Source organism: Pristiophorus japonicus, chromosome 18, assembly GCF_044704955.1.
Source record: "Pristiophorus japonicus isolate sPriJap1 chromosome 18, sPriJap1.hap1, whole genome shotgun sequence".
NCBI lineage: Eukaryota > Metazoa > Chordata > Chondrichthyes > Pristiophoridae > Pristiophorus > Pristiophorus japonicus.
The window spans coordinates 100,048,070-100,075,411 of record NC_091994.1 but is presented as its reverse complement, the minus strand read 5'-3'; the positions used below and the strand labels follow the sequence as shown (position 1 = coordinate 100,075,411).

The 27,342-nt window shown below is 47.7% G+C and overlaps 1 protein-coding gene across 3 annotated transcripts in view; it reads right to left on the bottom strand.

Moving 5' to 3' along the window:
- LOC139228935 (multiple epidermal growth factor-like domains protein 6) overlaps positions 1-27,342 on the bottom strand; it is a 487,750-nt gene that overhangs the window by 445,296 nt on the left and 15,112 nt on the right. For all 3 annotated transcript variants that reach the window (XM_070860470.1, XM_070860472.1, XM_070860471.1), the window contains exon 3: positions 16,186-16,295. In XM_070860470.1, the coding sequence (XP_070716571.1) occupies positions 16,186-16,295 (110 nt within the window). The remainder of the gene's footprint in view (positions 1-16,185; positions 16,296-27,342) is intronic.

Genomic DNA, 27,342 nt, shown 5'->3' with positions numbered 1-27,342 from the left:
GCTATGTGAAATGGGGTCTTTTCTTGTTCTGATAAAAGCAATTGCGGTCTGTGTTCCCGGTGATAAGTTCTTTGATGGTGTATTTCAACATTCGGTCACACAATCGCATCAAGAACGAACCGTGACCTGAAAGGGATGAAGCAAATCTCGAGATTTAATTTTTTTAAAACTTTTAGCAATTTTCTCCCTTCCTGCTCTCTGGAATGCACCAACCTGCACCAGCTGTCCTCTGGTACCTCGGTCATGTCGTTATTCCTCATTTTGTGTCTAGACAGTGAGTGTCAAGAGGCTACTTGAGCCAAATTTAAACTTGTTCTCACTGAGTGCACAAATGCACGCACTCACTCTTCCAACATTGCAAACACACATTCACACACACACCCAACATCCACACACTCACACACCCAACATCCACACACTCACTCACACACCCAACATCCACACACTCACTCACACACCCAACATCCACACACTCACACACACACCCAACATCCACACACTCACTCACACACCCAACATCCACACACTCACTCACACACCCAACATCCACACACTCACTCACACACCCAACATCCACACACTCACACACCCAACATCCACACACTCACTCACACACCCAACATCCACACACTCACACACTCACCCAACATCCACACACTCACTCACACACCCAACATCCACACACTCACTCACACACCCAACATCCACACACTCATACACCCAACATCCACACACTCACTCACACACCCAACATCCACACACTCACTCACTCACCCAACATCCACACACTCACTCACACACCCAACATCCACACACTCATACACCCAACATCCACACACTCACTCGCTCACCCAATATCCACATACTCACTCATCCAATATCCGATGGTATGAGGCGTGAATTGGCTAGAATAGACTGGCAAATGATACTTAAAGGGTTGGCGGTGGATAGGCAATGGCAAACATTTAAAGATCACGTGGATGAACTTCAACAATTGTACATCCCTGTCTGGAGTAAAAATAAAACGAGGAAGGTGGCTCAACCGTGGCTAACAAGGGAAATTAAGGATAGTATTAAATCCAAGGAAGAGGCATATAAATTGGCCAGAAAAAGCAGCAATCCTGAGGACTGGGAGAAATTTAGAATTGAGCAGAGGAGGACAAAGGGTTTAATTAGGAGGAGGAAATTAGAGTATGAGAGGAAGCTTGCCGGGAACATAAAAACTGACTGCAAAAGCGTCGAGAGATATGTGAAGAGAAAAAGATTAGTGAAGACAAACGTAGGTCCCTTGCAGTCAGATTCAGGTGAATTTATAATGGGGAACAAAGAAATGGCAGACCAGTTGAACAAATACTTTGGTTCTGTCTTCACAAAGGAAGACACAAATAACCTTTCGGAAATACGAGGGGACCGAGGGTCTAGTGAGAAGGAGGACCTGAAGGAAATCCTTATTAGGCGGGAAATTGTGTTAGGGAAATTGATGGGATTGAAGGCCGATAAATCCCTGGGGCCTAATAGTCTACATCCCAGAGTACTTAAGGAAATGGCCATAGAAATAGTGGATGCTTGGCGATCATTTTCCAACAGTCTATCGACTCTGGATCAGTTCCTATGGACTGGAGGGTCGCTAATGTAACACCACTTTTTAAAAAAGGAGGGAGAGAGAAAACAGGTAATTATAGACCAGTTAGCCTGACATCAGTAGTGGGGAAAATGTTGGAATCAATTATTAAAGATGAAATAGCAGCGCATTTGGAAAGCAGTGATAGGATCGGTCCAAGTCAGCATGGATTTATGAAAGGGAAATCATGCTTGACAAGACTTCTGGAATTTTTTGAGGATGTAACTAGTAGAGTGGATAAGGGAGAACCAGTGGGTGTGGTATATTTGGACTTTCAAAAGGCTTTTGACAAGGTCCCACACAAAAGATTGGTGTGCAAAATTAAAGCACATGGTATTGGGTTTAATGTACTGACGTGGATAGAGAACTGGTTGGCAGATAGGAAGCAGAGAGTCGGGATAAACGGGTCCTTTTCAGAATGGCAGGCAGTGACTAGTGGGGTGCCACAGGGCTCAGTGCTAGGACCCCAGCTATTTACAATATACATCAATGATTTATTTGAAGGAATTGAGTGTAATATCTCCAAGTTTGCAGATGACACTAAGCTGGGTGGCGGTGTGAGCTGTGAGGAGGACGCTGAAAGGCTTCAGGGTGACTTGGACAGGTTAGGTGAGTGGCAGATGCAGTGTAATGTAGATAAATGTGAGGTTACCCACTTTGGTGGCAAAAACACAAAGAGAGAATATTATCTGAATGGCGGCACATTAGGAAAAGGGGAGGTGCAACGAGACCTGGGTGTCATGGTACATCAGTCATTGAAAGTTGGCATGCAGGTACAGCATAGAAACATAGAAACATAGAAAATAGGTGCAGGAGTAGGCCATTTGGCCCTTCTAGCCTGCACCACCATTCAATGAGTTCATGGCTGAACATGCAACTTCAGTACCCCATTCCTGCTTTCTCACCATACCCCTTGATTCCCCTAGTAGTAAGGACTTCATCTAACTCCTTTTTGAATATATTTAGTGAATTGGCCTCAGCAACTTTCTGTGGTAGAGAATTCCACAGGTTCACCACTCTCTGGGTGAAGAAATTCCTCCTCATCTCGGTCCTAAATGGCTTCCCCCTTATCCTTAGACTGTGTCCCCTGGTTCTGGACTTCCCCAACATTGGGAACATTCTTCCTGCATCTAACCTGTCTAACCCCGTCAGAATTTTAAACGTTTCTATGAGGTCCCCTCTCACTCTTCTGAACTCCAGTGAATACAAGCCCAGTTGATCCAGTCTTTCTTGATAGGTCAGTCCCACCATCCCGGGAATCAGTCTGGTGAACCTTCGCTGCACTCCCTCAATAGCAAGAATGTCCTTCCTCAGGTTAGGAGACCAAAACTGTACACAATACTCCAGGTGTGGCCTCACCAAGGCCCTGTACAATTGTAGCAACACCTCCCTGCCCTTGTACTCAAATCCCCTCGCTATGAAGACCAACATGCCATTTGCTTTCTTAACCGCCTGCTGTACCTGCATGCCAACCTTCAATGACTGATGTACCATGACACCCAGGTCTCTTTGCACCTCCCCTTTTCCTAATCTGTCACCATTCAGATAATAGTCTGTCTCTCTGTTTTTACCACCAAAGTGGATAACCTCACATTTATCCACATTATACTTCATCTGCCATGCATTTGCCCACTCACCTAACCTATCCAAGTCACTCTGCAGCCTCATAGCATCCGCCTCGCAGCTCACCTGCCACCCAACTTAGTGTCATCCTTTTACACTTCCTTCTCTCTGGCTGTGGACCCTTTCCCTGCGGTACGACCAACTCGCTACACGTGATACTCACGTCATTCTCAGCAGGCGGTGAAGGCGGCAAATGGCATGTTGGCCTTCATAGCTAGGGGATTTGAGTTTTGGAGCAGGGAGGTCTTACTGCAGTTGTACAGGGCCTTAGTGAGACCTCACCTGGAATATTGTGTTCAGTTTTGGTCTCCTAATCTGAGGAAGGATGTTCTTGCTATTGAGGGAGTGCAGCGAAGGTTCACCAGACTGATTCCCGGACTGACATATGAGGAGAGACTGGATCGACTGGGCCTGTATTCACTGGAGTTCAGAAGGATGAGAGGGGATCGCATAGAAACATATAAAATTCTGACGGGACTGGACAGGTTAGATGCAGGAAGAATGTTCCCGATGTTGGGGAAGTCCAGAACCAGAGGACACAGTCTAAGAATAAGGGGTAAGCCATTTAGGACTGAGATGAGGAGAAACTTCTTCATTCAGAGAGTTGTTAACCTGTGGAATTCCCTACCGCAGAGAGTTGTTGATGCCAGTTCATTAGATATATTCAAGAGGGAGTTAGATATGGCTTTTACGGCTAAAGGGATTAAAGGGTATGGAGAGAAAGGAAGAAAGGGGTACTGAGGTGAATGATCAGCCATGATCTTATTGAATGGTGGTGCAGGCTCAAAGGGCTGAATGGCCTATTCCTGCACCTATTTTCCATGTTTACATCCACACACTCGCTCATCCAACATCCACTCACTCACACACTCACCCAATATCCACTCACTCACACACTCACCCAACATCCACACACTCACTCACACACCCAACATCCACTCACTCACACACTCACCCAACATCCACACACTCACACACTCACCCAACATCCACTCACTCACACACTCACCCAACATCCACACACTCACACACTCACCCAACATCCACTCACTCACACACTCACCCAACATCCACTCACTCACACACTCACCCAACATCCACACACTCACGCACTCACCCAACATCCACACACTCACGCACTCACCCAACATCCACACACTCACACACTCACCCAACATCCACACACTCACCCAACATCCACACACTCACACACTCACCCAATATCCACTCACTCACACACCCAACACCCACTCACTCACACACCCAACATCCACACACTCACACACTCACCCAACATCCACTCACTCACACACTCACCCAACATCCACACACTCACGCACTCACCCAACATCCACACACTCACGCACTCACCCAACATCCACACACTCACACACTCACCCAACATCCACTCACTCACACTCACCCAACATCCACACACTCACACACTCACCCAACATCCACACACTCACACACTCACCCAACATCCACACACTCACACACTCAACATCCACTCACCCAACATCCACACACTCACTCACCCAATATCCACTCATTCACTCACCCAACATCCATTCACTCAGTCACCCAACATCCACTCACTCACTCACCCAAGTCTTCAGCCAACGGAAACTGTCAGAGAAGAACAATGGGGGTCATGTTAACGGAACCCAGTCGACAGGAAACGGGCGTGTTGAGGTCATTCGCCTGTTTTACACCCCACTTAATGTTAGTCTCCATTTGTTATTGTAACGGTGCTGTCAACTGGAACAAGTGTTACAGTCCCTGCGGTGACACATTGATTTCAATGGCGTAGGGGTGTGACAGTGTGACCCTTGATTTCAATGGAGTGGTATCACAGTTAAGATACAGCGAGAAAACTCAAAGACATTTATATATTACTAGGCATTGGACACAGGAAGTCTTCAGGTAGAGCAGGATTAGAGGCAGGAGATAACTGGTGTGCAGGCGCAATTCAGTCCTTATTTTAAAGTCATACGTTCTGTCCTTATTTTTGAAATATTTCCATTATAAATAAACAAAACAGATGCTAATGTAAGAATAACAGCATTATCTACCTATAATATACAAAAAATCTTATCTCTGTGTGCACTCATTCACCCAATAATGGAAACTGCCTTATGTAATCTTGTCACACTGTCCTTGTATCCTCCTGCCAGTGGCGGCACTGCAGGCCTCCATCTGGGGGGTGGGTGGGGGGAGGTGTCATCATAACGTGATGAGTTTACATAGGCAGTTCCCATTATAAATGTGGACATACGAATTTATTGTTATGTTTAGAATAACTCTACAAGACTGTATGCTGTAAGCTCAAACTGGTGTGGCCTTGGTCCCTTTATTGTAGCTCCAGAGTAAGGAGGCAGCATGGTAGACTGCCTTTTATACCTGCTTGCCCAGGGTGTGCAAGTGACCCTTGGGTCTCCCACAGGTTCGCCCCCTGGTGGCAAATCTTACACATTGGTAATGTTTACATACATAACATTTATAATGGGGAAGTGCACACAGAGACAAGATTTTTCATGTATTATATGTAGATCAAGCTAGCGTTCTTACGCTGGCACTTGTTTCATTCATACTGCGAGGGAATAGCGCCAGTTCCTGTCCTGGCCTTCACAATGACAACTGGCCGCAAGGATAAGGGAAGCGGTTTTCGCAGTGTAACTGGACGGGGAGCTGGAGCTCGGACATTGCTCACCCACAATTCAAAGAAGTGCCAACCAATATTCCCCATAAGGTGTGTGATCTCAAAGGGTGCACGCAGGCCACTCACCGGCTTTTACATTGTAAATGCCGCACGTGCACAGAAATTTAAAGGGACTGCACGCTAAAAGAAACGGGCCACACAGAACAAAGTGAAGCTTTCAGGGAACATTGGTGCCAACGAGGAAAGCTGGTGAGAATTACAAGCCTGTCCAGCTCGATCTCCAGCCACGGAACCTCAATCAAACCACAGAAGAAAAATCAGCAAATAAAACAGTCAAAACAGCAACACAAATTTAAATTCTTTTCCCGATATACTTTTGCCAGTGATTCATTTTCCTAATGGGGTCCGTGAGTAAAGTGAAGTCTGGGAAAATGAAAGACAGTTAATTACAGCGGTCTAAATGAAGAAAAGCAAACTCCACAAAAAAAGTACAGCCAAGGCGATTAAAGTAATCTAATTATAGAGATGTCGAGTGCAGCCGGTCACAGTAACAGTTCCAGTTAAAATATTTGGTCGGCTGCCTCCCTGATTGTATCCCTGGTGTTAAGCAGAAATATGAGGATCGGGCTGAGTTTACACAGGGTGTCTGGACCACTTCCTCCTGAGTCAGCGCAAGGGTCAAACTGGTTTTACGCTGTTGATTTGGGCACCAGGCGGGTACCGCACAAGCAGAGACCCACACCGCACAGGCGGAGACCCACACCGCACAGGCGGAGACCCACACCGCACAGGCGGAGACCCACACCGTACAGGCGGAGACCCACACCGTACAGGCGGAGACCCACACCGTACAGGCGGAGACCCACACCGTACAGGCGGAGACCCACACCGTACAGGCAGAGACCCACACCACAGAGCAGAGACCCACACTACACGACCGAAGACCCACACTACACGACCGAAGTCCCACACCTCACAGGCAGAGACCCACACCGTACAGGCAGAGACCCACACCGTACAGGCAGAGACCCACACCGCACAGGCGGAGACCCACACCGCACAGGCGGAGACCCACACCGTACAGGCGGAGACCCACACCGTACAGGTGGAGACCCACACCGTACAGGCGGAGACCCACACCGTATAGGCAGAGACCCACACCGTACAGGCGGAGACCCACACCACAGAGGCAGAGACCCACACCGTACAAGCAGAGACCCACACCACAGAGGCAGAGACCCACACCACAGAGGCAGAGACCCACACTGCACGACCGAAGACCCACACCGCACAGGCGGAGACCCACACTGTACAAGCACCACTCCGCCTGTTGTAGCTTCCGCTAGAATAATAAGAACTTGCATTTATATAGCACCTTTCATGACCTCAGGACATCCCAAAGTGCTTTACAAGCAATGAAATACTTTTTGGAGTGTGGTCACTGTTGTAATGTAGGAAACGCGACAGTCTACTTGCGCACAGCAAGCTCCCACAAACAACAATGAGACAATGACCAGATCATCTGTTTTTTTTTCCAAGCGATGTTGATTGAGGGATAAATATTGGCCAAGACACCAAGGAGAACTCCCCTGCTCTTCTACGAAATAGTGCCATGGGGTCTTTTATGTCCACTTGAGAGGGCAGAGGGGGTCTCACTTTAACGAAGACGGCACTTGCAACAATGCAGCGCTCTCTCAGTATTGCACTGGGGTGTCAGCCTAGATTAGGCGCTCAAGTCTCCGGAGTGGAACGTGAACCCATGGCCTTCTGACTCACAGGCAAGAGTGCAACCCACTGAGCCACGGTTGACACACTGGCCTTGCTGGAAGCCCATTGTGATTGGGATTTGTTTCCTTCACCGTCTCGGAATGCAGCTCTCAGCAGCTGTGAGAGAAGAGCCCCTGTATATGCCGAAGAAGATGCCGAGCAGCCCGTCTTTATATAGGCAAAGGCAACAACCACAGGACTTGTGGGGGTGCTGGTCTATGCCAAATTAGTACGGTATAACCGTCATGCATGCCCAATTATCCTGCATCCATAAAGAGTCTTCTTCCCATTCCTCTTTCCTCATTGTGTCTCCCCCTTAGAAAGTGGGTTACCAACCTGGCCACCCACCAGAAGACTCCATCGATGCTGTTCTAAAGTCAATATGTGGAATAGAAACACAAACTACAAGTTGGGGCTCATTACCTGCGATGGACTTTAAATAACGGGTCTTGCCAAATGAAACAGGGTCGAGTAGACTGAACGATTCACCCTCCAACCTTGTTCCTCAGTCACCCAAGGTGTCAGCCTTTGCTCAGTGGGCAGCACCCTCGTCTCTGTTGTGGGTTCAAGCCCCACTCGAGACTTGAGAAAATAACCTCGGCTGACACTCCAGCGCAGCAGTGAGAGAGTGCTGCACTGTTGGAAGTGCCGTCTTTCGGATGAGACGTTAAACCAAGACCCTTCCTGCCCGATCAGGTAAGACATAATGATCTCACGGCACGATTCGAAGACAAGCAGGGAGTTCCCCAACTGTTCTGACGAACTTCTATCCCTCAACCAGTACCACTAAAATCAGGTGATCTGGTCATTTACCTCAGTGCTGTTTGTGGGACCATGCAGTGCACATACTGGCTGCCATGTTTCCTACAGTGACCTCACTAGGAAATAATTTCATTTGCTGCGAAGTGTTAAAGACGTCCTGAAGTCACGACAGGTGCTGTATAACTTTCTTATGTCAGCTACCCCAATCCATCCTCAACTGCTGCTACAGTGCGCGATTAAACGATTCGTTTGCATGTCAGTGCTAAGTCCCTTGTTGCTTCAGATGGACTGGTTCAAGGGCCAGGACGGCTGTGCCCTCTGACCTTGCAAGTCAACCTCTCGTTCAGTAATGCAGTGGGAGAGGCAGCCAACGGCAAAATGTTCCGAATTTTCTGCATTGCAGACAGGAGAGTTATTTCCCATGTAAAAATGGATCTTTTTTACTATGATATTATTGTTATTTCATCTGACTTTTGAAAAATACCATCAAGTAACATTGTGGGGGGGGAAAAAAAAAGGGTCATGATCGCAACAAATCCAATGCTAGCGACTGTGAGCATCAGCACAGCCCGGATACAGGGTTGTACACGGCACCTCCAGAACATCAATCCTTCACAGGTGGGGGGGTTCAATGCCCTTTTATTTTTAACCTCACCTTCCTGGGGGTGATTTTCTGCCCGTCTGTTTTTTGCCTGAAAAACAGGCTGCCGGCAGAGGGAAATCAGGGGGGAGGGGAGGGGGGGGTGAGGCGGGGGTGAACACCTCCGCTGTCCCTTGGACACCTAAGTCCTGCCTGATGAAATTTTCTGGCGGGCCTATACCTGGGCAAGCAGCACGACCACCTGTTTGAGGCAGGAGGTGGTTTAAAGATGCAGATCGGTAAGGGGATAAAAAACGGTCACTAGAATGGAGATACTGAAGGTAGTGAATTGATTTGACATGTAAAATGGTTCAGATTAAGAGGGCGTATCAGTATTAGGAGATTCTGAGGAATTAGGAGTTCTTCTATCTTACGGTATGGATTGTAATATTGACCGGTTATGTATAACCCGCTTATGTATGTAAAGCATGCTTATACACTCGCTTACATTGGGCTAGTAAGAAGGGAATAGCAAAGCCTGATGGGTAATGAACCATCTGAAATAGCCAACACTGCATTGACCCTTAGCACAGACAATAGAAGATGAGAGCACTCATTCAGTACAGAGAACAAGGACACAAATGTTTGGAACCATAGACTGTAAACATAGATTCTCATGAAAAACTGTAGTCGACTAGTAATCTCGGGAAGAGGTAAGGAAGCCAATAATTTGGAACAGAGTTACTTCACACGTCATAGGGACTATGGCAAAGTTCACATCACTGAACAACATGATTGACATGTGATGAGAGATGGGCAGGTGGGAACGAACCATTCAGAGCTAGTCTGATGAGAGCCAACAAATCAATGTAACTTCACTGATCGCAGTAGACCAATCGATGGTTTTATAGGAGGGTAGCACCCCTCGAAAAACTGTGCAACTGTAATTGAAACCTCTTGTACTTTGAAGTGTTCATCGGAACATTTCCCGAGCATGTTCGAATAATAAACTAGTTGTACCGAAGGTTTCGTTTGACTGATTCCGTGGTCATTATACGGGCGGGGGTGTCGATTCCTTCTATCAGGGAGTCCACCTTTAAGGAGAGAAGTCTTCATTTAGCCCCTACAAGATCCTACTCCATTGTACGCACGTCTGCCGACTTGTACCAGGCAGTGAGCAGCCTAACTGCTTCTGCTTAAAGGGGCCACTGGTGGCCGCTCCACAAAAGGCCCTTTAACTTCTAACACCAGGAGGAGCAGGAGTGAGAAAAGAGAGGAGAGAGAGTAGAGAGAAAAGGTAAAGAGACAGAGAGAGAAAAGGGAGAGTAAAGAGAAAACAGGCAATAGCGTTTGTTTTAAATTTATTCACGGAATGTGGGCGTCTCTGGCAAGGCCAGCATTTATTGCCCATCCCGAATTGCTTTTGTAAAGGTGGTGATAAACCAATCGTAACAGGTTTTTTTAATACAACAGAGTGGTTTGCGAGGCCATTTCAGAGGGCAGTTAAATGTCCACATTGCTGTAGGTCTGGAGTCACATACAGGCCAGACCGGGTAAGGACGGCAGATTTGCTTCCCCAAAGTGAACCAGATGGGTTTTTACAACAATCCAGTAGTTACATGGTCACCATTACTGACACTAGCTTTTTATTCCAGATTTATTAACCAACTGAATTTAAATTCCCCAGCTGCCGTGGTGTGATTTGAACTCACGTCTCCAGATCATTGGTCCAGGATTACTTGTCCAGTAAAATAGCCTCTATGCTACCGTACCCTTGAGAAAGGAAAGAGAGAGAAAAAAAAGAGAAAAAAGGAGAGAGAAAAGAGTAGAGAGAAAAGGAAGAGAAAGACATGGAGGAATGACAAAAGAAAAGGTGAGGAAAAAAAGGAGAGTGAGAAAAAGAGAGCAGAGAAAGAAGGAAAAAGAAAAAGGAGAGAGTCAGAGGTGAGAGAAAAGGCAGAAAGAAAGAAAAAGATATGGAAAGAGAGAAGGAAGGGTTGGTGGCTGGAGGAGAGCAAGAAGTTACCTATCCAACAGTAAGCTTTTTCTTGTAACATGCCCAGGCATGTTTGAGGAGTGTTAAAGCCTCTCCACAATGGGAGTTCACAAATATTGAAGCAAAAAGAATAATTTGGCATGAAAAGGGAAACCAAGCTACTTTGGAGGCAATGTTAGCAACAGATGAGTCAGCCTTCAACTCAAGCACCCATCAATGGAAAACGGCTGCTGCAAATCGCCCCTAGTGCAATACAATTGTGACAATTATGTTTGAATTAACTATAACACTATGCTTCTAATGTTTAAACTACTGTCAGTTTGGCTCTGTTGGTACCACTCTCACCCGAGTCAGAAGGTCACGGGTTCAAGCACATAATCTAAGCTGACGCTTCAGTGCAGTACTGAGGGAGTGCAGCAAAAGAAAAGACCTGCATTTATAAAGCGCCTATCATGACCATCTTTTGAATTGTAGTCACTGTTGTAATGCAGGAAACGCAGCAGTCAGTCTGCGCACAGCAAGCTCCCACAAACAGCAATGTGACAATGACCAGATCTGTTTTAGTGATGTTGATGGAGGGATAAATATTGGCTAGGACGCCGGGCAGAACACCCCTGCTCTTCTTCGAAATAGTGCCACGGGATTTTTTTACGGCCACCTGAGAGGGCAGACGGGGCCTCGGTGTAACGTCTCATCCAGCAAATGAGTGGCACTGTCGGAGTTCCGTCTTTTGGATGAGATGTCCCATTCGGATGGATGTAAAAGATCCTGAGGCACTATTCAAAGAAGAGCAGGGGAGTGCTCCCAGTGTCCTGGGTCAACATTTAATCACTCAACCAACAAAAACAGTGAACCCGTTACTTATCGCATTGCTGTTTGTGGGATCTTGCTGTGTGCAACTTGGCGGCTGCATTTACCCACAAAGCACGAGTCACTGGACTTTAAAAAGTCATCCAATAGTTTCGAAGAGCTGTGGGACATGTTCTTTAGTTCTCTCAATGAATATGAAGAGCCTTACTAGCTGCCAGCTCATTAGCTACATCAGTAAATTCTCAGGCCTGTGGAGTTAATATACCCGTGTTGATTTTCCAGCTGCTATGCCAAGCCTGTCAACAGACTATAAACATTGTGCCAACTACCAACAGGCAGCCATCCGACATCATAATTTAAGTAGTCCATCCAGGCTCCGACAGTGTCTATCCGGTCTTCATAAACAGACTTAACTATTTAAACTCCCTCAGTTACATTAACTCAGTTTCTGTCTCCACAGATGCTGCCTCACCTGCTGAGTGTTTCCAGCATTTTCTGTTTTTACCAACTATTTAGTTTTTCCAGCTGGCTGCTGTCAGCCCGTCTGCTTCACTGTGAAACCAGCCTAGCCACCTGGCAACTGAACTTTTGTATTTTAAAAAGGAGGAATGAGATGTAGAAACCAACTTGGTGGGATACGTCAGGTCGGAGGGTTGAGCCATGACGTGGGGCGAGTGTAGCATGTGTGGGAGGGACAGGTTGGACCCATGGTTCCCAAAGTTCTTCACCTCATGCCTGGGTCTGCTGCAGACTCGTTGATAAGAGACCGATTATGGTGATTATGCTATGAAGTGTCAGCCATGACTCTTGCCTCCGAGTCAGAAGGGTGTGGGTTCAAGCCGCACTCCAGCACATAATCTGGGCTGACACTCCAGTGCAATGCTGAGGTTAAACCGAGGAACCTTCTGCTCTCTCAGGAGGATGTTAACGATCCCATGTGACTATTGGAAGAAGAGCTGGGGAGTTCTGCCCGGTACCCTGGCTAATACTGGTGAAAACAACTTGCATTTATATAGCACCTGTAATATAGAAACATAGAAAATAGGTGCAGGAGTAGGCCATTCGGCCCTTCGAGCCTGCACCACCATTCAATATGATCATGGCTGATCATGAAACTTCAGTACCCCATTCCTGCTTTCTCTCCATAACCCCTGATCCCTTTAGCCGTAAGGGCCACATCTAACTCCCTTTTGAATATATCTAACGAACTGGCCTCAACAACAATGTAGTAAAACGTCCCAAAGCGTTTTGCAGGAGCATAATCAAACAAAAATTGACCGAGCCAAAAAGGAGACACAACGGCAGGTGACCAAAAGCCTGGTCAAACTGGAGTGGCTTAAAAGGAGGTGACGAGGCTCAGGGAGAGAATTCTAGAGCTTAGTGCCTAGGCAGCTGAAGGCACAGCCGCCATTGGTGGGGTGAAGGAAGGGGAGCTTCACAAGAAGCCAGAACTGGAGGAGGGCAGAGATCTGGGCGGGTTGTCGGGGCTGGAAGAGGTTACAGAGATAAGGAGGGGCAAGGCCATGGAGAGATTTGTAAACAAGGATGAAAATTTTAAATTTGAGACGTTGCTGGACCTGGAGCCAATGTAGGTGAGCGAGTACAGGGGTGAATGGGACTTGGTGCGAGTTAGGATACGGGCAGCAGGCTGAATTAACAAAATTTGCCAGCTCTGTCTGTCCTGCTGCAGTTCTTAGTCACTAATCTCAGGTCGTGGCCTTATTTTCTGCAGTCGGGTGACCTGCCTTTGGCTGCAGGATTCTCTGCCACGTGTTGTGCCCAGTGCCCCTCTCTGTCCTCTGTTCAACAGCCACCCTCTCCCCGACCTCACAACCCGACCAGCACAGCTGAGGTTGGTACCTGTCTCTTAGGGACTCAAATCCACACTCGACTACTCTATGTCCCAGACTGTTGGTGCACTTTGCTGTTTAAACGCTCACACCTGCAAAGACCACACTGAGCTCGGGGCACGTTGACCCGAGTCGAACACAATGCTCTGAAGTTTGCTACAAGCATGTCACCCAGTCAGGCGTGTGCACCAGGATGTAGTAAATGAACGTGGTTTGTGTCGCATGTCTGTGTCCACATTTTTGTATCTTCCAAATAAGGCGTGGCTGGCCATTACTGCCCATCCCTAATTGCCTGGCTAATATTTATCCCTCAACCAACATCATTAAAAACTGTTTGCGGGAGCTTGCTATGCGCTTCCTTGTTGTTGCATGTCCTGCATTACAACAATGGCGACCAACGTCCCCTTGGGCTGCGCAGCCCCTTAAAGGGACAGTGCACCCAAAAAAATTAGGGGGAACATTGGTATCTACACGTCAACAAAGTACATAATTGGCTGTAAAGTGGGTTGGGATGTCCTGAAGTTGTGAAAGGTGCTATAGAAATGTACGTTCTTTCTGTCTGTCATAGCATAACTAAGACTGCCTATTTCCACCTCCGTAATATCGCCTATCCCCACCCTTGCATCAGCACATCGGCTGCTGAAGCCCTCATCCATGCGTTTGTTACCCCTAGAATTGACTAATCTAACACACTCCTGACCGGCCTACCACATTCTTCCCTACTTAAACTAGAGGTGATCCAAATCTCGGCTGCCCATGTCCTAACTCGCACCAAGTCCCATTCATCCATCACCCACTATGCTCGCTGACCTACATTGGCTCCCGGTTAAGCAACGCCTCGATTTCAAAATCCTCATCCTTGCTTTCAAATTCCTTCTTGGCCTCGCCCCTCCCTATCTTTGTAATCTCCTCCAACCCCACAACCCCCCGCCTGCCCACCCACCGAGATGTCTGCGCTCATCTAATTCTGCCCTTTTGAGCATCCCTGATTATAATCACTCAACCATTGGTGGCTGTGCCTTCTGTTGCCGAGGCCCCAAGCTCTGGAACTCCCTGCCTAAACCTCTCCTAAACCTAAGCTTCTCTACCTCTCTCACCTCCTTTAAAACACTCCTTAAAACCTACCTCTTTGACCAAGCTTTTGATCACCTGCTCTAATTTCTCCTTCTGTGGTTCGGTGTCAAATTTTATTTTGTAACGCTCCCGTGAAGCACCTTGGGATGTTTCACTACGATAAAGGCGCTATATAAATACAAGTTGTTGTTGTTGTTTCTGAACCACTGTAATTCTCAAGTTCTTGGTCAATCTTCCCCCATACCTAGTCTGCTTTAGGCTTGGGCTTTCATCTGGGGTTTGAACAGATCATTAGTGAATCATAAAATCATAGAAATTTACAGCACGGAAGGAGGCCATTTTGGTCCATCGTGCCCGCACCGGTCGACCAAGAGCAATCCAACATAATCCCACTTTCCCGCTCTTGGTCCGTAGCCCTGTAGGTTACGGCACTTTAAGTGCATATCCAAGTATCTTTTAAATGTGGTGAGGCTTTCTGCTTCTACCACCCTTTCAGGCAGTGAGTTCCAGACCCCCACCATCCTCTGGGTGAAGTAATTTCCCCTCATATCTCCTCTAAATCTCCTACCAATTACTTTAAATCTATGTCCCCTGGTTGTTGACCCCTCTGCCAAGGGAAACAGGTCCTTCCTATCCAGGCCCCTCATAATTTTATACACCTCAATCAGATCTCCCCTCAGCCTCCTCTGTTCCAAAGAAAACAGACCCAGCATCTCCAATCTTTCCTCATAGCTAAAATTCTCCAGTCCAGGCAACATTCTTGTAAATCTCCTTTGCACCCTTTCCAATGCAATCACATTTTTCCCGTAATGTGGTGACCAGAACTGCACGCAGTACTCCAGCTGCAGCCGAACTAGAACAGAATGAATTGTACAGTATGAATTACACAGGGAAACTTTAAACTACAATTAATACTAGAATCAATTGATTTAGTTCATGTTCAAGTGTACCACCAAACCAGAGATGGCAAGCCTGAGATTTTGATTAAAAAAACCTTGGGGTATAAATTTGTCTTGGGCAGGTAGTACAAAACGAGCAATAGTGAATTGCCAACCAATTTGCACACAGCAAAGTCCCACACAAAGCATTGTTACAATGAGCTGATAATCTGATTTCAGGTGTTGGTTGAGGGATAAATACAGAGATTTCCTCTCTGTAACCATTTTAATCCACACAATGCAAAGGCATTAATCAATCCAATACCACAGGAATTAACTCCCCAAGTGTGAACGTTTTGTTTGCGATGGAAACACATGATACCCGACCCCAGCCACGACAACCTTCAGGCTCACAGCAGCTGTGCGAGAGGCCGTCACTGTGACAGTGGAGCGACACCAGCGACACTGTTAATGAAACCCAAGACATAACATTGAGCAACTTTTTGGCAGGAACAGCCAGTGATACCATTTCATTCCCAAATTAAGTTAAGAGGCAACTTACGGTAAAGGCATCCACCTTCATTGTTGAGCTGTAACCACCCAGGACAACACTTGTAGACCACCTGAAGGTCCATGCTGTAGACTTGTCTGTACGCCGTGTAATACGCAGTCCTGTAAGGCAAACCAAAGTCAACTGTAGACATTCACGGATACCCTACCTCCCTAATCCATAACCATGCTGCTATATAAAGGAAAGGTTGGGATTAGAAAGACTTGCATTTATATAGCACCTTATTACATCTCTGAATCATCTCAAAATGCTTCACAGATTTTTTACTCAGCGAGTGATGATGATCTGGAATGCACTGAAAGGGTGATGGAAGCAGATTCAATAGGAACTTTCAAAAGTGAATTGGATGCAAAGGAAAACATTGCAGGGCTATGGGGAAAGAGCAAGAGAGTGGGACTAATTGAATAGCTCTTTCAGAGAGCCGGGACAGCCACGGTTATGTATGCAACACTATGTAACCAGCATTCTACCGCCACCAGAGGGCGTATCTGTTGGAGTCCCAAGGGATCCCAGCATCCCTTGGGAACACTGTATATAAGCAGACCTCCCATGCTGTACCAGTACTCTGGAGTTAGAATAAAGAGACTAAAGTCACACTTACTCACGTCTACAGTACTCAGTCACATTGCTTTATTTGAGATATAACAACTGGCGACGAGATAACGAACCATCACGCAAAAATGCAGAGAAATGTGGGTATCCTGGAGAAATTCTCAGAAGGGGATGATTGGGAGGCCGGCATGGAGCGACTCGACCAATACTTCGTGGCTAACAAGCTGGAAGGGAGTGTGAACGCTGCCACATGAAGGGCGATCCTCCTTACCGTCTGCAGGGCAACAACCTATGGCCTCATGAAGAATCTTCTTGCTCCAAATCATATGAAGAACTGTGTACGCTGGTCCGGGAGCACCTAAATCCGAAGGAGAGCGTTCTGATGGCAAGGTATCGAATTTACACATGCCAACAGTCTGAAGGCTAGGAAGTGGCGAGTTACATCGCCGAACTATGGTGCCTTGCAGGACATTGTGAATTCAGTGGATTCCTGGAGCAAATGCCAAGAGACTTTTTTGTGCTTGGTATTGGCAATGAGGTTATTCTTCGCAAACTATTGACTGTTGAAACACCAAACCTGAGCAGAGCCATAACGATAGCCCAGGCATTTATGTCCACCAGCGTTAACACCAAACAAATTTCGCAGCACAAAGATGTTTCGGCAAGTACTGTACACAAAGTAACGTCGTTTTCAGGCAGGAATGCATATGGCAGAACTTACACGCCTGCAGCTGCATGACCTCAGATAACTTAGAGTCCGCCATCAAGTGTTAATGCGAGGCAGTTAACACCTCGTTGGGGCTGTGGAGGTGACCATCGAGCCCATCAATGGCGCTTCAAACACTATGCCTGCAAAGGCTGTGGAACAATGGGACACCTCCAGCGAATGTGCAGATGAGCTATAAACCCTGCAAACCACCACGTTGCAGAGGAAGACCGATCCATGGTGGATCAAACTGAACTAGAGACTCGAACCGAGGAGGTAGAAGTGTACAGGGTACACACCTTCACCACGAAATGTCCACCGATCATGTTAAAAGTTGAACGGAATGGAATTCCAGTATCCATGGAATTGGACACGGGTGTGTATCAGTCCATCATGAGCAAAAAGGCCTTCAACAGGCTGTGGAGCAACAAGGCACACAGGCCCAAGCTAAGCCCTATTCATACCAAGCTGAGAACTTACACTAAAGAACTGATCCCTGTAATTGACAGCGCAGCAGTAAAAGTCTCCTATGATGGATCAGTGCACGAACTACCACAATAGACTGTACCAGGAGATGGCCCCACACTGTTCGGCAGAAGTTCGCTGGGAAAAATCTGCTGGAACTGGGATGACATCCGAGTGCTTTCGTCCGTCGACGATGCCTCAAAGCGCCCAGGTTCTGAGCAAGTTTCGGTCATTGTTTGAGCCAGGCATCAGAAGTTTCTCGGGGGCGAAGGTTCAGATCCACTTGATTCCTGGTACACGACCCATCCACCACAAGGCACGGGCGGTGCCATATATGATGTGAGAGAAAGTGGAGATTGAGCTGGACAGGCTGCAACGAGAGGGCATTATCGTGCTGGTGGAGTTCAACGAGTGGGCCAGTCTGATTGTTCCGGCTCTCAAGGACGTGGGGACTATAAAGTAACGATTAACCGTTTTTCGCTGCAGGACCAGTATCCACTACCCAAGGCAGACGACCTATTGCGACCCTGGCTGGAGGGAAGACGTTCACCAAGTTGGACCTGACCTCGGCCTACATGACGCAGGAGCTGGTGGAATCTTCGAAAGGCCTCACCTGCATCAACACGCACAAAGGTCTGTTCATCTACAATAGATGGGATTTGATCGGCCGGGGCTATATTTCAAAGGAACATGGAGAGTCTGCTAAAGTCGATTCCGCGCACTGTGGTTTTCCAAGACGACATATTGATCACAGGTCAGGACACCATCGAACAGTTGGCAGAGCCTGGAAGAGGTTCTAAGTTGGCTAGATTGTGTGGGACTCAGGTTGAAATGCTCGAAGTGTGTTTTCCTGGCGCCAGAGGTCGAGTTCTTAGGGAGAAGAATCGCGGTAGACGGCATCAGACCCACCGACACCAAGACGGAGGCCATCAAGAACGCGCCGAGACCACAGAACGTGATGGAGCTGCGGTCGTTCCTGGCACTCCTCAATTATTTTGGTAATTTCCTACCCGGGTTAAGCACCTTGCTAGAAGCTCTACATGTGTTGCTACGCAAGGGAGATGACTGGGCATGGGGGAAATCACAAGAGACAGCTTTTGAGAGAGCCCGAAATCTGTTATGTTCCACCAAACTGCTTGTCCTGTATGATCCTTGTAAACGTTCAGTGCTAGCTTGCAATGAGTCTTTGTACGGGGTCGGGTGTGTGTTACAACAAGCAAACGAACCGGGAACATTGCAACCGATCGCTTATGCGTCCAGAAACTTGTCCAAGGCCGAAAGGGCCTACAGCATGATTGAAAAAGAAGCTCTGGCAGGCGTTTACGGGGTAAAAAAAAAAATGCATCAGTATCTGGGCTTAAGTTCGAGTTAGAAACTGACCATAAGCCACTTATATCGCTATTCTCGGAGAGCAAAGGTATCAATATCAATGCCTCTGCTCGCATCTAAAGATGGGCGCTCACGCTGTCTGCATATAACTATGTAAGTCGCCATAGGCCAGGCACAGAGAACTGCGCTGATGCCCTCAGTCGGCTACCATTGCCCACCACCGGGGTGGAAATGGCACAGCCTGCAGACTTGCTCTTGTTGATGGGATGCATTTGAAAACGAAAAGTCACCCATTACGGCCTGCCAGATCAGGACCTGGACCAGCCAGGATCCTTTACTGTCCCTTGTAAAAAAAACTGTCCTCCATGGGAGCTGGTCCAGCGTCCCAGCGGAGGTGCATGAAGAGATCAAGCCATTCCAGCGGCGTAAAGACGAAATGTCCATACAGGCAGACTGCCTTTTGTGGGTAAACGCGTGGTTTTGCCCAAGAAAGGCAGGGAAACACGTTCATACGCGATCTACACAGTACCTACCCAGGCATAGCAATGATGAAAGCTATGGACAGATCCCATGTGTGGTGGCCTGGCATCGACTCAGATTTGGAGTGTCACGTGCGCCAATGCAACACTTACTCTCAACTGAGCCATGCACCCAGGGAGGCACCGCTAAGTTTGTGGTCATGGCCCTCCAAACCGTGGTCTAGGATCCACGTTGACTTCGCTGGCCCGTTCCTAGGCAAAATGTTTCTGGTTGTTGTGGATGCTTATTCAAAATGGATTGAGTGTGTAATAATGTCTGTAAGCACGTCCACTGCCACCATCGAAAACCTACGGGCCATGTTTGCCACGCACGGAACGCCTGATGCCCTCGTCAGCGACAACGGGCCATGCTTCACCAGCGCTGAATTCAAGGAATTCATGACCCGCAATGGGATCCAACACATCACATCTGCCCCGTTCAAGCCCGCATCCAACGGCCAGGCAGAACAGGCAATCCAAACCATCAAGCAAAGCTTAAAACATGTGAAGGAAGGCTCCCTGCAGACCTGCCTGTCCCGAGTCCTGCTCAGCTACCGCACTGGACCCCACTCACTCACAGGGGTTCCCCCAGCCGAGCTGCTTATGAAAAAGGAGCTCAAAACAAGACTCTCTCTAGTCCACCCTGATCTCCATGATCATGTCGAGGGCAGGCGGCATCAACAAAGCATGTACCATGATCGCGCAAACTTGTCACGCGATATTGAAGTCAATGACCCTGTATTTGTACTCAACTGTGGACATGGTCCTAAATGGCTTGCTGGCACTGTCATAGCCAAAGAAGGGAGTAGGGTGTTTCAGGTCAAACTCGCTAATGGACTAAATTGCAGAAAGCATTTGGACCAAACCAAACTGCGATTCACAGACTGCCACGAGCAACCTGAAGAGGACACCACCAACTTCAACCCTCCGACACACACGTGGCAACTGACATCACGGTTGACCACGAAGCTGAACTCATCATCCCCAGCAGCCCAGCAAGGCCAGCTGCGCAGCAGTCCAGCGAAGAACCAACCATCTCACCTGCACCTACATTTGTACCGAGACGATCGACTAGGGAGTGGAAAGCCCCAGATCGTCTCACCCTGTAAATAAGTGTACTATTGACTTTGGGAGGGAGTGATGTTATGTATGCAACACTATGTAACCAGCATTCTACTGCCACCAGAGGGCGTATCTGTTGGAGTCCCAAGGGATCCCAGCAGCCCTTGGGAGCACTGTATATAAGCAGGTCTCCCATGCTGTACCAATACTCTGGAGTTAGAATAAAGAGACTAAGGTCACACTTGCTCACGTCTACAGTAGTCAGTCACATTGCTTTATTCGAGATAGAACAGGCACAATGGGCCGAAAGACTCACAGCACAGAAGGAGACCAATGATTCTAGATAAACAATTACTTTGAAGTGCAGTGACCAACTGGTTCAGTAATGTCCTTTAGAGAAGGAAACCTGCCATCTTTACCTGGTCTGGTCTATATGTGACTCTTAACTATATTCTGGAGTGATCTAGCAAGCCACTCAAACCGGTGCCCTGTGGGTTCAAGAATTAGCACCTTCTCTGGGCAGGTGGCGATGAGCAATATGTGCTGGCCTTGCCAGAGATGCCCATGTACCCAGACTGAATAAATTAAATAAAATGTAGGCAAACACAGCAGCACAATACAGCCATATACATACATAATAATATCCCACAGCACCAATGATAAGACTACCTATTTTTGGTGGCAAGTGCTGAGAGAAATATTGGTCAGGAGAACTCTCTGCTCTGCTTCAACTAGTGCAAGCAGATCTGTAACATCTACCTGAACTTCCGGAGCCTCACCTCCGACAATGCGGCATTGACTCAGAGCTGAAGTTTGGGCCCAGATTGTGGGCTTGAACCCATGACCTTTGCCTCAGAGATGAAAGTGCTACCAACTGAGCCAAACTGACTCTGTGGGTATCCCTTATAGGGAGCTGGATCGTGTCCTCACCCAGTGCCATATTCCAGAGCGGTCAGTGATTGCAGTGGTAGCAGAAACCAAAGCCAATTTTCTCCTCCCTAACCGAGGCAAAATAAAAGGTCAATGAGTGTCTCGGCCCCCTGCATTCTAACCAGGCCTGTGTACTTTCAGCTTCCCACCCTTTAAGTAAAGGTTTCTTACTGCTTTGTGGTGAAAATGTACTAGAGCAAGTAAACAGTGACTATCTGTTTGTACACACACATAGCAACAAGAACAGATGTACACAGTATTGCCCAATGAAGTGCCGTAAGTTGACACACAGCCGATTATTAACCCTTACCCTGCTGAAGAACTGTAAAAAATCTAAACGTTTACAAAACCAAGTTTACTCTAAAGAAAGGTCATGGGACTTTTAATTATTAAATATACAGGCAACTCTTGATTATCCGGGTCCCTCGGGGATTGGGCTATGCCGGGTAAACGATTTCTCCGTTAGAGTGATTGACATTGTAAAGTTAAAACCCGATGCCTTCCCGGCTGACATTTTAAGTCCCGTTCCAATGGTTGGATCCGTGTGTGGATAATCGAGAGTTGCCAGCAGATTGGAGAAGAGAATGGGGCATTTAAAGGAAAGCTAGATAAACACAAGGGAAAAAGGTTGGTTATGTTGGTAGGGTTACAACAACAACTTTTATTTATATAGCGCCTTTAACATAGTAAAACGACCCAAGCGGCTTCACAGTGGTGTTATAAAACAACATTTGACACTGAGCCACACAAGGTGATACTAAGGCAGGTGACCAAAACTTGGTCGAAGAGGTAGGTTTTAAGGAGCGTCTTAAAGGAGGAAAGAGAGGTAGAGAGGCAGGGAGGTTTAGGCAGCTGAAGGTGCGGCCACCAATGGTGGAGCGATTGAAATCGGGAATGCACCAGAGGCCAGAATTAGAGGCATGCTGATATCTCGGACTGTTGTGGGGCTGGAAGAGGTTACAGGGATAGGGAGGGGGTGAGGCCATGAAGGGATCTGAAAACAAGGTTGAGAATGTTAAATTCAAGGCGTTGCTTAACCAATGTAGGTCAGAGGGCACAGGGGTAATGGATTTTGGATGATCTCAAGTTTACGGAGGGTAGAAGGTGGGAGGCTGGCCAGGAATGTGTAGGAGTAGACAAGACTAGAGGTAACAAAGGTTGGTTAAAGGAAGAGGGGTGGGAAGAGACTTAAGTGGAGCGTAAAGACCAGTTGGACCGAATGGCCTGTTTCTGTGCTGTACATTCTATGCAGGCCTAGATGCTTTACCCCTGCTCTAAGCTGGAGTACCAGGGTGAGCCACGGAGTGAGCTACAGGTAGGGTAAGTGTTTCGGTGCAATGAGGCATCACCTAGCAAACCCCATGAACTTCGATGTTTGGATACACATTGGTTTGCCGTCTCCTAGCGTCTCATTGCCGAGAGCATGCAGAAACCAAGCGCAGGCAACGGAAAGAGCGTGCGGCAAACCAGTCCCACCCACCCTTTCCTTCAATGACTGTCTATCCCACCTGTGACAGAGACTGTAATTCCCGTATTGGATTGTTCACTTTTAGAGTGGAAGCAAGTCTTCCTCGATCTCGAGGGACTGCCTATGATGATGGTTTGCCGTCCATTAAGATTCCCAGAGGCAGTGAAAAAACCCGCACCTCTGACCAGAACCAACGGACGCACAACTCCAGGGTACAAACGGAAGGAAAGAAGGGTTGCAGCATCAGCATGCTCGGCATCAGGGGGGAAATGGGCAGATAGGAGGGGTGGGGAGGGCGAGAGAGTGCAAGAGCGAGAGGGAGCAGCAGTGAAAAGAGCGAGAGAGAAAATGCAAGGAAGAAAGAGAAAACAGAAGGGAGTGAGAGAGCGCAGCAGCAAAAGTGAAAAAGTGATGAGAGCCAGAAAGATAACACAACGAGAGAGATAGAACACACGAGGGACAGACAGAAAAAAGCTCAAGAGGAAGAGCAAGAGTACGAGAGAAAATGCAAGCGTGAACAAGAGTGAGACAGAGAAAGGATTGAAGCTCACAATAAGGTTATTGTAGTGCTCACGAAAGGCTTAATGACAGGGTATACAATTTCATTTATAGATTTATTCAAAGGGTATATTGCATCTTTTATCTTTTCTTTCCATTAATTTTTCAAATCATTATAATTAAGTTTATGATGTCTCATTCCTACTAAAAAAAAATCCTTTCGAAATGATTGTATTATGTGCTGGATAATAGGCTGTCACTGGCTCCATGGGGAAACGCACAGACCAGCGAGGGCACAGAGCCTTTCAGGCCTGGAAGGTCCCAGGTTTGACCTCTGGCCTTTATGGAGTGAGCAGACTTCAGCTAGGATAGCAGATAGGGGAATAGTTTTGCTCTTAGCACCCCTCCACTAGGGAAGGAAAATCAGCCATGGTCCCTGCTCCTGAACATTATCCAGTGACCCGTCCCAAGTGTGTGTGTGCAGATGTCAACAGAATTGGCCTCAATTGTGATGCTCTACACAGTTGAACAGCTGGTCAGCACCTCTCTGTTAAAGGCCCATGCGAGCAATAGCCACTTAGGGGAGGTACAGAGTGGGTGTGTGTCATCATAGGCGGTGTCTCGTATCGAGATGACTTGCTTCCAAGGATGAGTTCAATGAAAGACCTAATATTCCAGGTCCCAAACTGCATGTTGAAGGGTGGAAGATGCCTGTGCGTGGATTTTTTTAACATGTGGTGGCCGTTGCACACCGGCCACCACATGGGCTTGACAGAGCTAGGTCTTGGTCCAGTGGCAAGGGTTAACCAAGACGACTGGAGGCCAGCTCTGCTGCACGGACCTAGTGCGTACACACATCACAGTGTGAGCTGGCCTGTGCTGCCCCTGGGGCTCCCGCAAGATCAAACACCCTGACAACACTCAAAGCTAGCCTCATGCATGGAGAGAACTGGGGTGGTGTGTTATGTAAATACCATGTCCAACCACCAGAGGGCTTATCCCCTAGAGTCCCAAGGGATCACACAATCCCTTAGGAGCACCTGTATATAAGGAGGCCTCACAGGCTGGTGAGGCATTCAGATCTGTAATAAAGGACTACGGTCACACCTTGCTTTGAGCTTGCAGTATCTAGTCTGACTCTTTATTCAAGACATAACAACTGGCGACGAGATACAAATGACAAACCTCACCGCAACAATGCAGAGAACCGTGGGCATCCTGGAGAAATTTGCGGAGGGAGATGATTGGGAAACCTTTGTGGAGCAACTCGACCAATACTTCGTGGCCAAAGAGCTGGAAGGAGAAGCGAACGATGCCAAATGAAGGGCGATCCTCCTCACCATTTGCGGGGCACCAACATATGGCCTCATGAAAAATCTGCTTGCTCCAGCGAAACCCACAGACAAGTCATGCGATGAATTGTGCACACTGGTCCGGGAGCATCTAAACCTGAAGGAAAGCGTTCTGATGGCGAGCTACCGGTTCTACACGTACAAGAGGTCTGAAGGCCAGGAAGTGGCGAGCTACATCACCGAGCTAAGGCGCCTTGCAGGACATTGCAAATTTGAAGGACACTTGGAGCACATGCTCAGGGACTTCTTTGTACTTGGCATTGGCCATGAAGTAATACTTCGCAAACTTTTGACTGTAGAGACACCAACCTTGAGTAAGGCCATAGCAATAGCCCAGTGTGTTCATCGCCACCAGTGACAATACCAAACAAATTTCTCAGCACACGAGTGCTGCTGCAAGTAACGTTGTTTTCAAATCGAAATGTACAGGGCAGGACTTGCACACCTGCAGCTGCACATCCGCAGTTGACTCAGAGTCCACTATCAAGGGGGGTGAATACAAGGCCGTTAACACCTTGTTGGCGCTGCGGGGGTGATCATTGTTTCCATTCATGCTGCTTCAAAGGATACGTTTGCAAGGGCTGTGGAACAATGGGACACCTCATGTTGCAGAGGAGAACAGATCCACGGTGGATCACGACGGACCAGAGCCTCAGACCGAGGAGGCAGAGGTATATGGGGTGCACACATTTACCACAAAGTGTCCCCTGATAATGCTGAAGGTTGAATTAAATGGACTCCCGGTGTCCATGGAGCTGGACACGGGCGCAAGCCAGTCCATAATGAGCGAAAAGACTTTCGATAAATTGTGCTGCAGCAAGGCCTCAAGGCCAGTCCGGACACTCCCATTCATCTAAACTGAGAAGGTACACAATTGAACTGATTCCTGTAATCGGCAGTGCTACTGTAAAGGTCTTCTACGATGGAGCGGTGCACGAGTTACCACTCTGGTTGGTACGGGGCGATGGCCCCATGCTGTTAGGCAGGAGCTGGCTGGGAAAGATACGTTGGAACTGGGACGACGTCCGAGCGCTTTCGCCCATCGATGACACCTCATGTGCCCAGGTCCTAAACAAGTTCCCCTCGCTGTTCGAACCAGGCTTCGGGAAGTTCCAAGGAGCAAAAGTGCAGATCCATTTGATTCCGGGGGCGCGACCCATCCATCACAAGGCGAGAGCGGTACCTTACATGAGGGTGAGGGTGAGAGAGGGTGGAGATCAAACTGGACAGGCTGCAATGAGAAGGCATCATTTCACCGATCGAATTCAAAGAGTGGACCAGTCCAATTGTTCCAGTCCTCAAGGGAGACGGCACCCTGGTGATTACAAAGTAACTATTAATCGTTCTCACTGCAGGATCAATACACGCTACCAAAGGCAGACGACCTATTTGCGATGCTGGCAGGAGGGAAAACGTTCACAAAGCTGGATTTGACCTCGGCCTACATGACACAGGGGCTGGAGGAATCATCGAAAGGCCTCACCTGCATCAACATGCACAAAGGTCCCTTCATTTATACAGATGCCTGTTTAGGATTCGATTAGCCGTGGCAATATTCCAGAGGAAAATGGAAAGCTTGCTGAAGTCGGTCCTGCGCACCGTTGTCTTCCAGGTCGACATCTTGGTTACAGGTCGGAAAACCGTCAAGCACCTGCAAAACCTGGGGGACGTTCTTAGTCGGCTTAATCGTGTGGGGCTCAGACTAAAATGCTCGAAATGTGTTTTCCTGAAGTGGAGTTCCTGGGGAGAAGAATCGCAGCGGACGGCATCAGGCCCACCGATTCGAAGACGGAGGCAATCAAGAATGCACCGAGACCACAGAACGTGACGGAGCTGCAGTCGTTTCTAGGACTCCTGAATTACTTTGGTAACTTCTTACCGGGTCTTAGCACATTGTTAGAACCCCTGCACTCTTTACTGCGTAAAGGAGATGAATGGGTATGGGGTAAAAGCCAAGATAATGCCTTTGAGAAAGCTAGGAAGCTGTTATGTTCAAACAAATTGCTTGTGTTGTACGATCCATGTAAACGTTTGGTACTAGCATGTGATGCATTGTCGTACGGGGTCGGGTGTGTACTGAAACAAGCTAATGAATTTGGGAAACTGCAACCGGTTGCTTATGCATCCAGAAGTCTGTCTAAGGCCGAGAGGGCCGATAGTATAATTGAAAAAGAAGCGTTAGCATGTGTTTACGGGTAAAGAAAATGCATTAATATCTGTTCAGGCTCAAATTTGAATTGGAAACCGACCACAAGCGGCTTATATCCT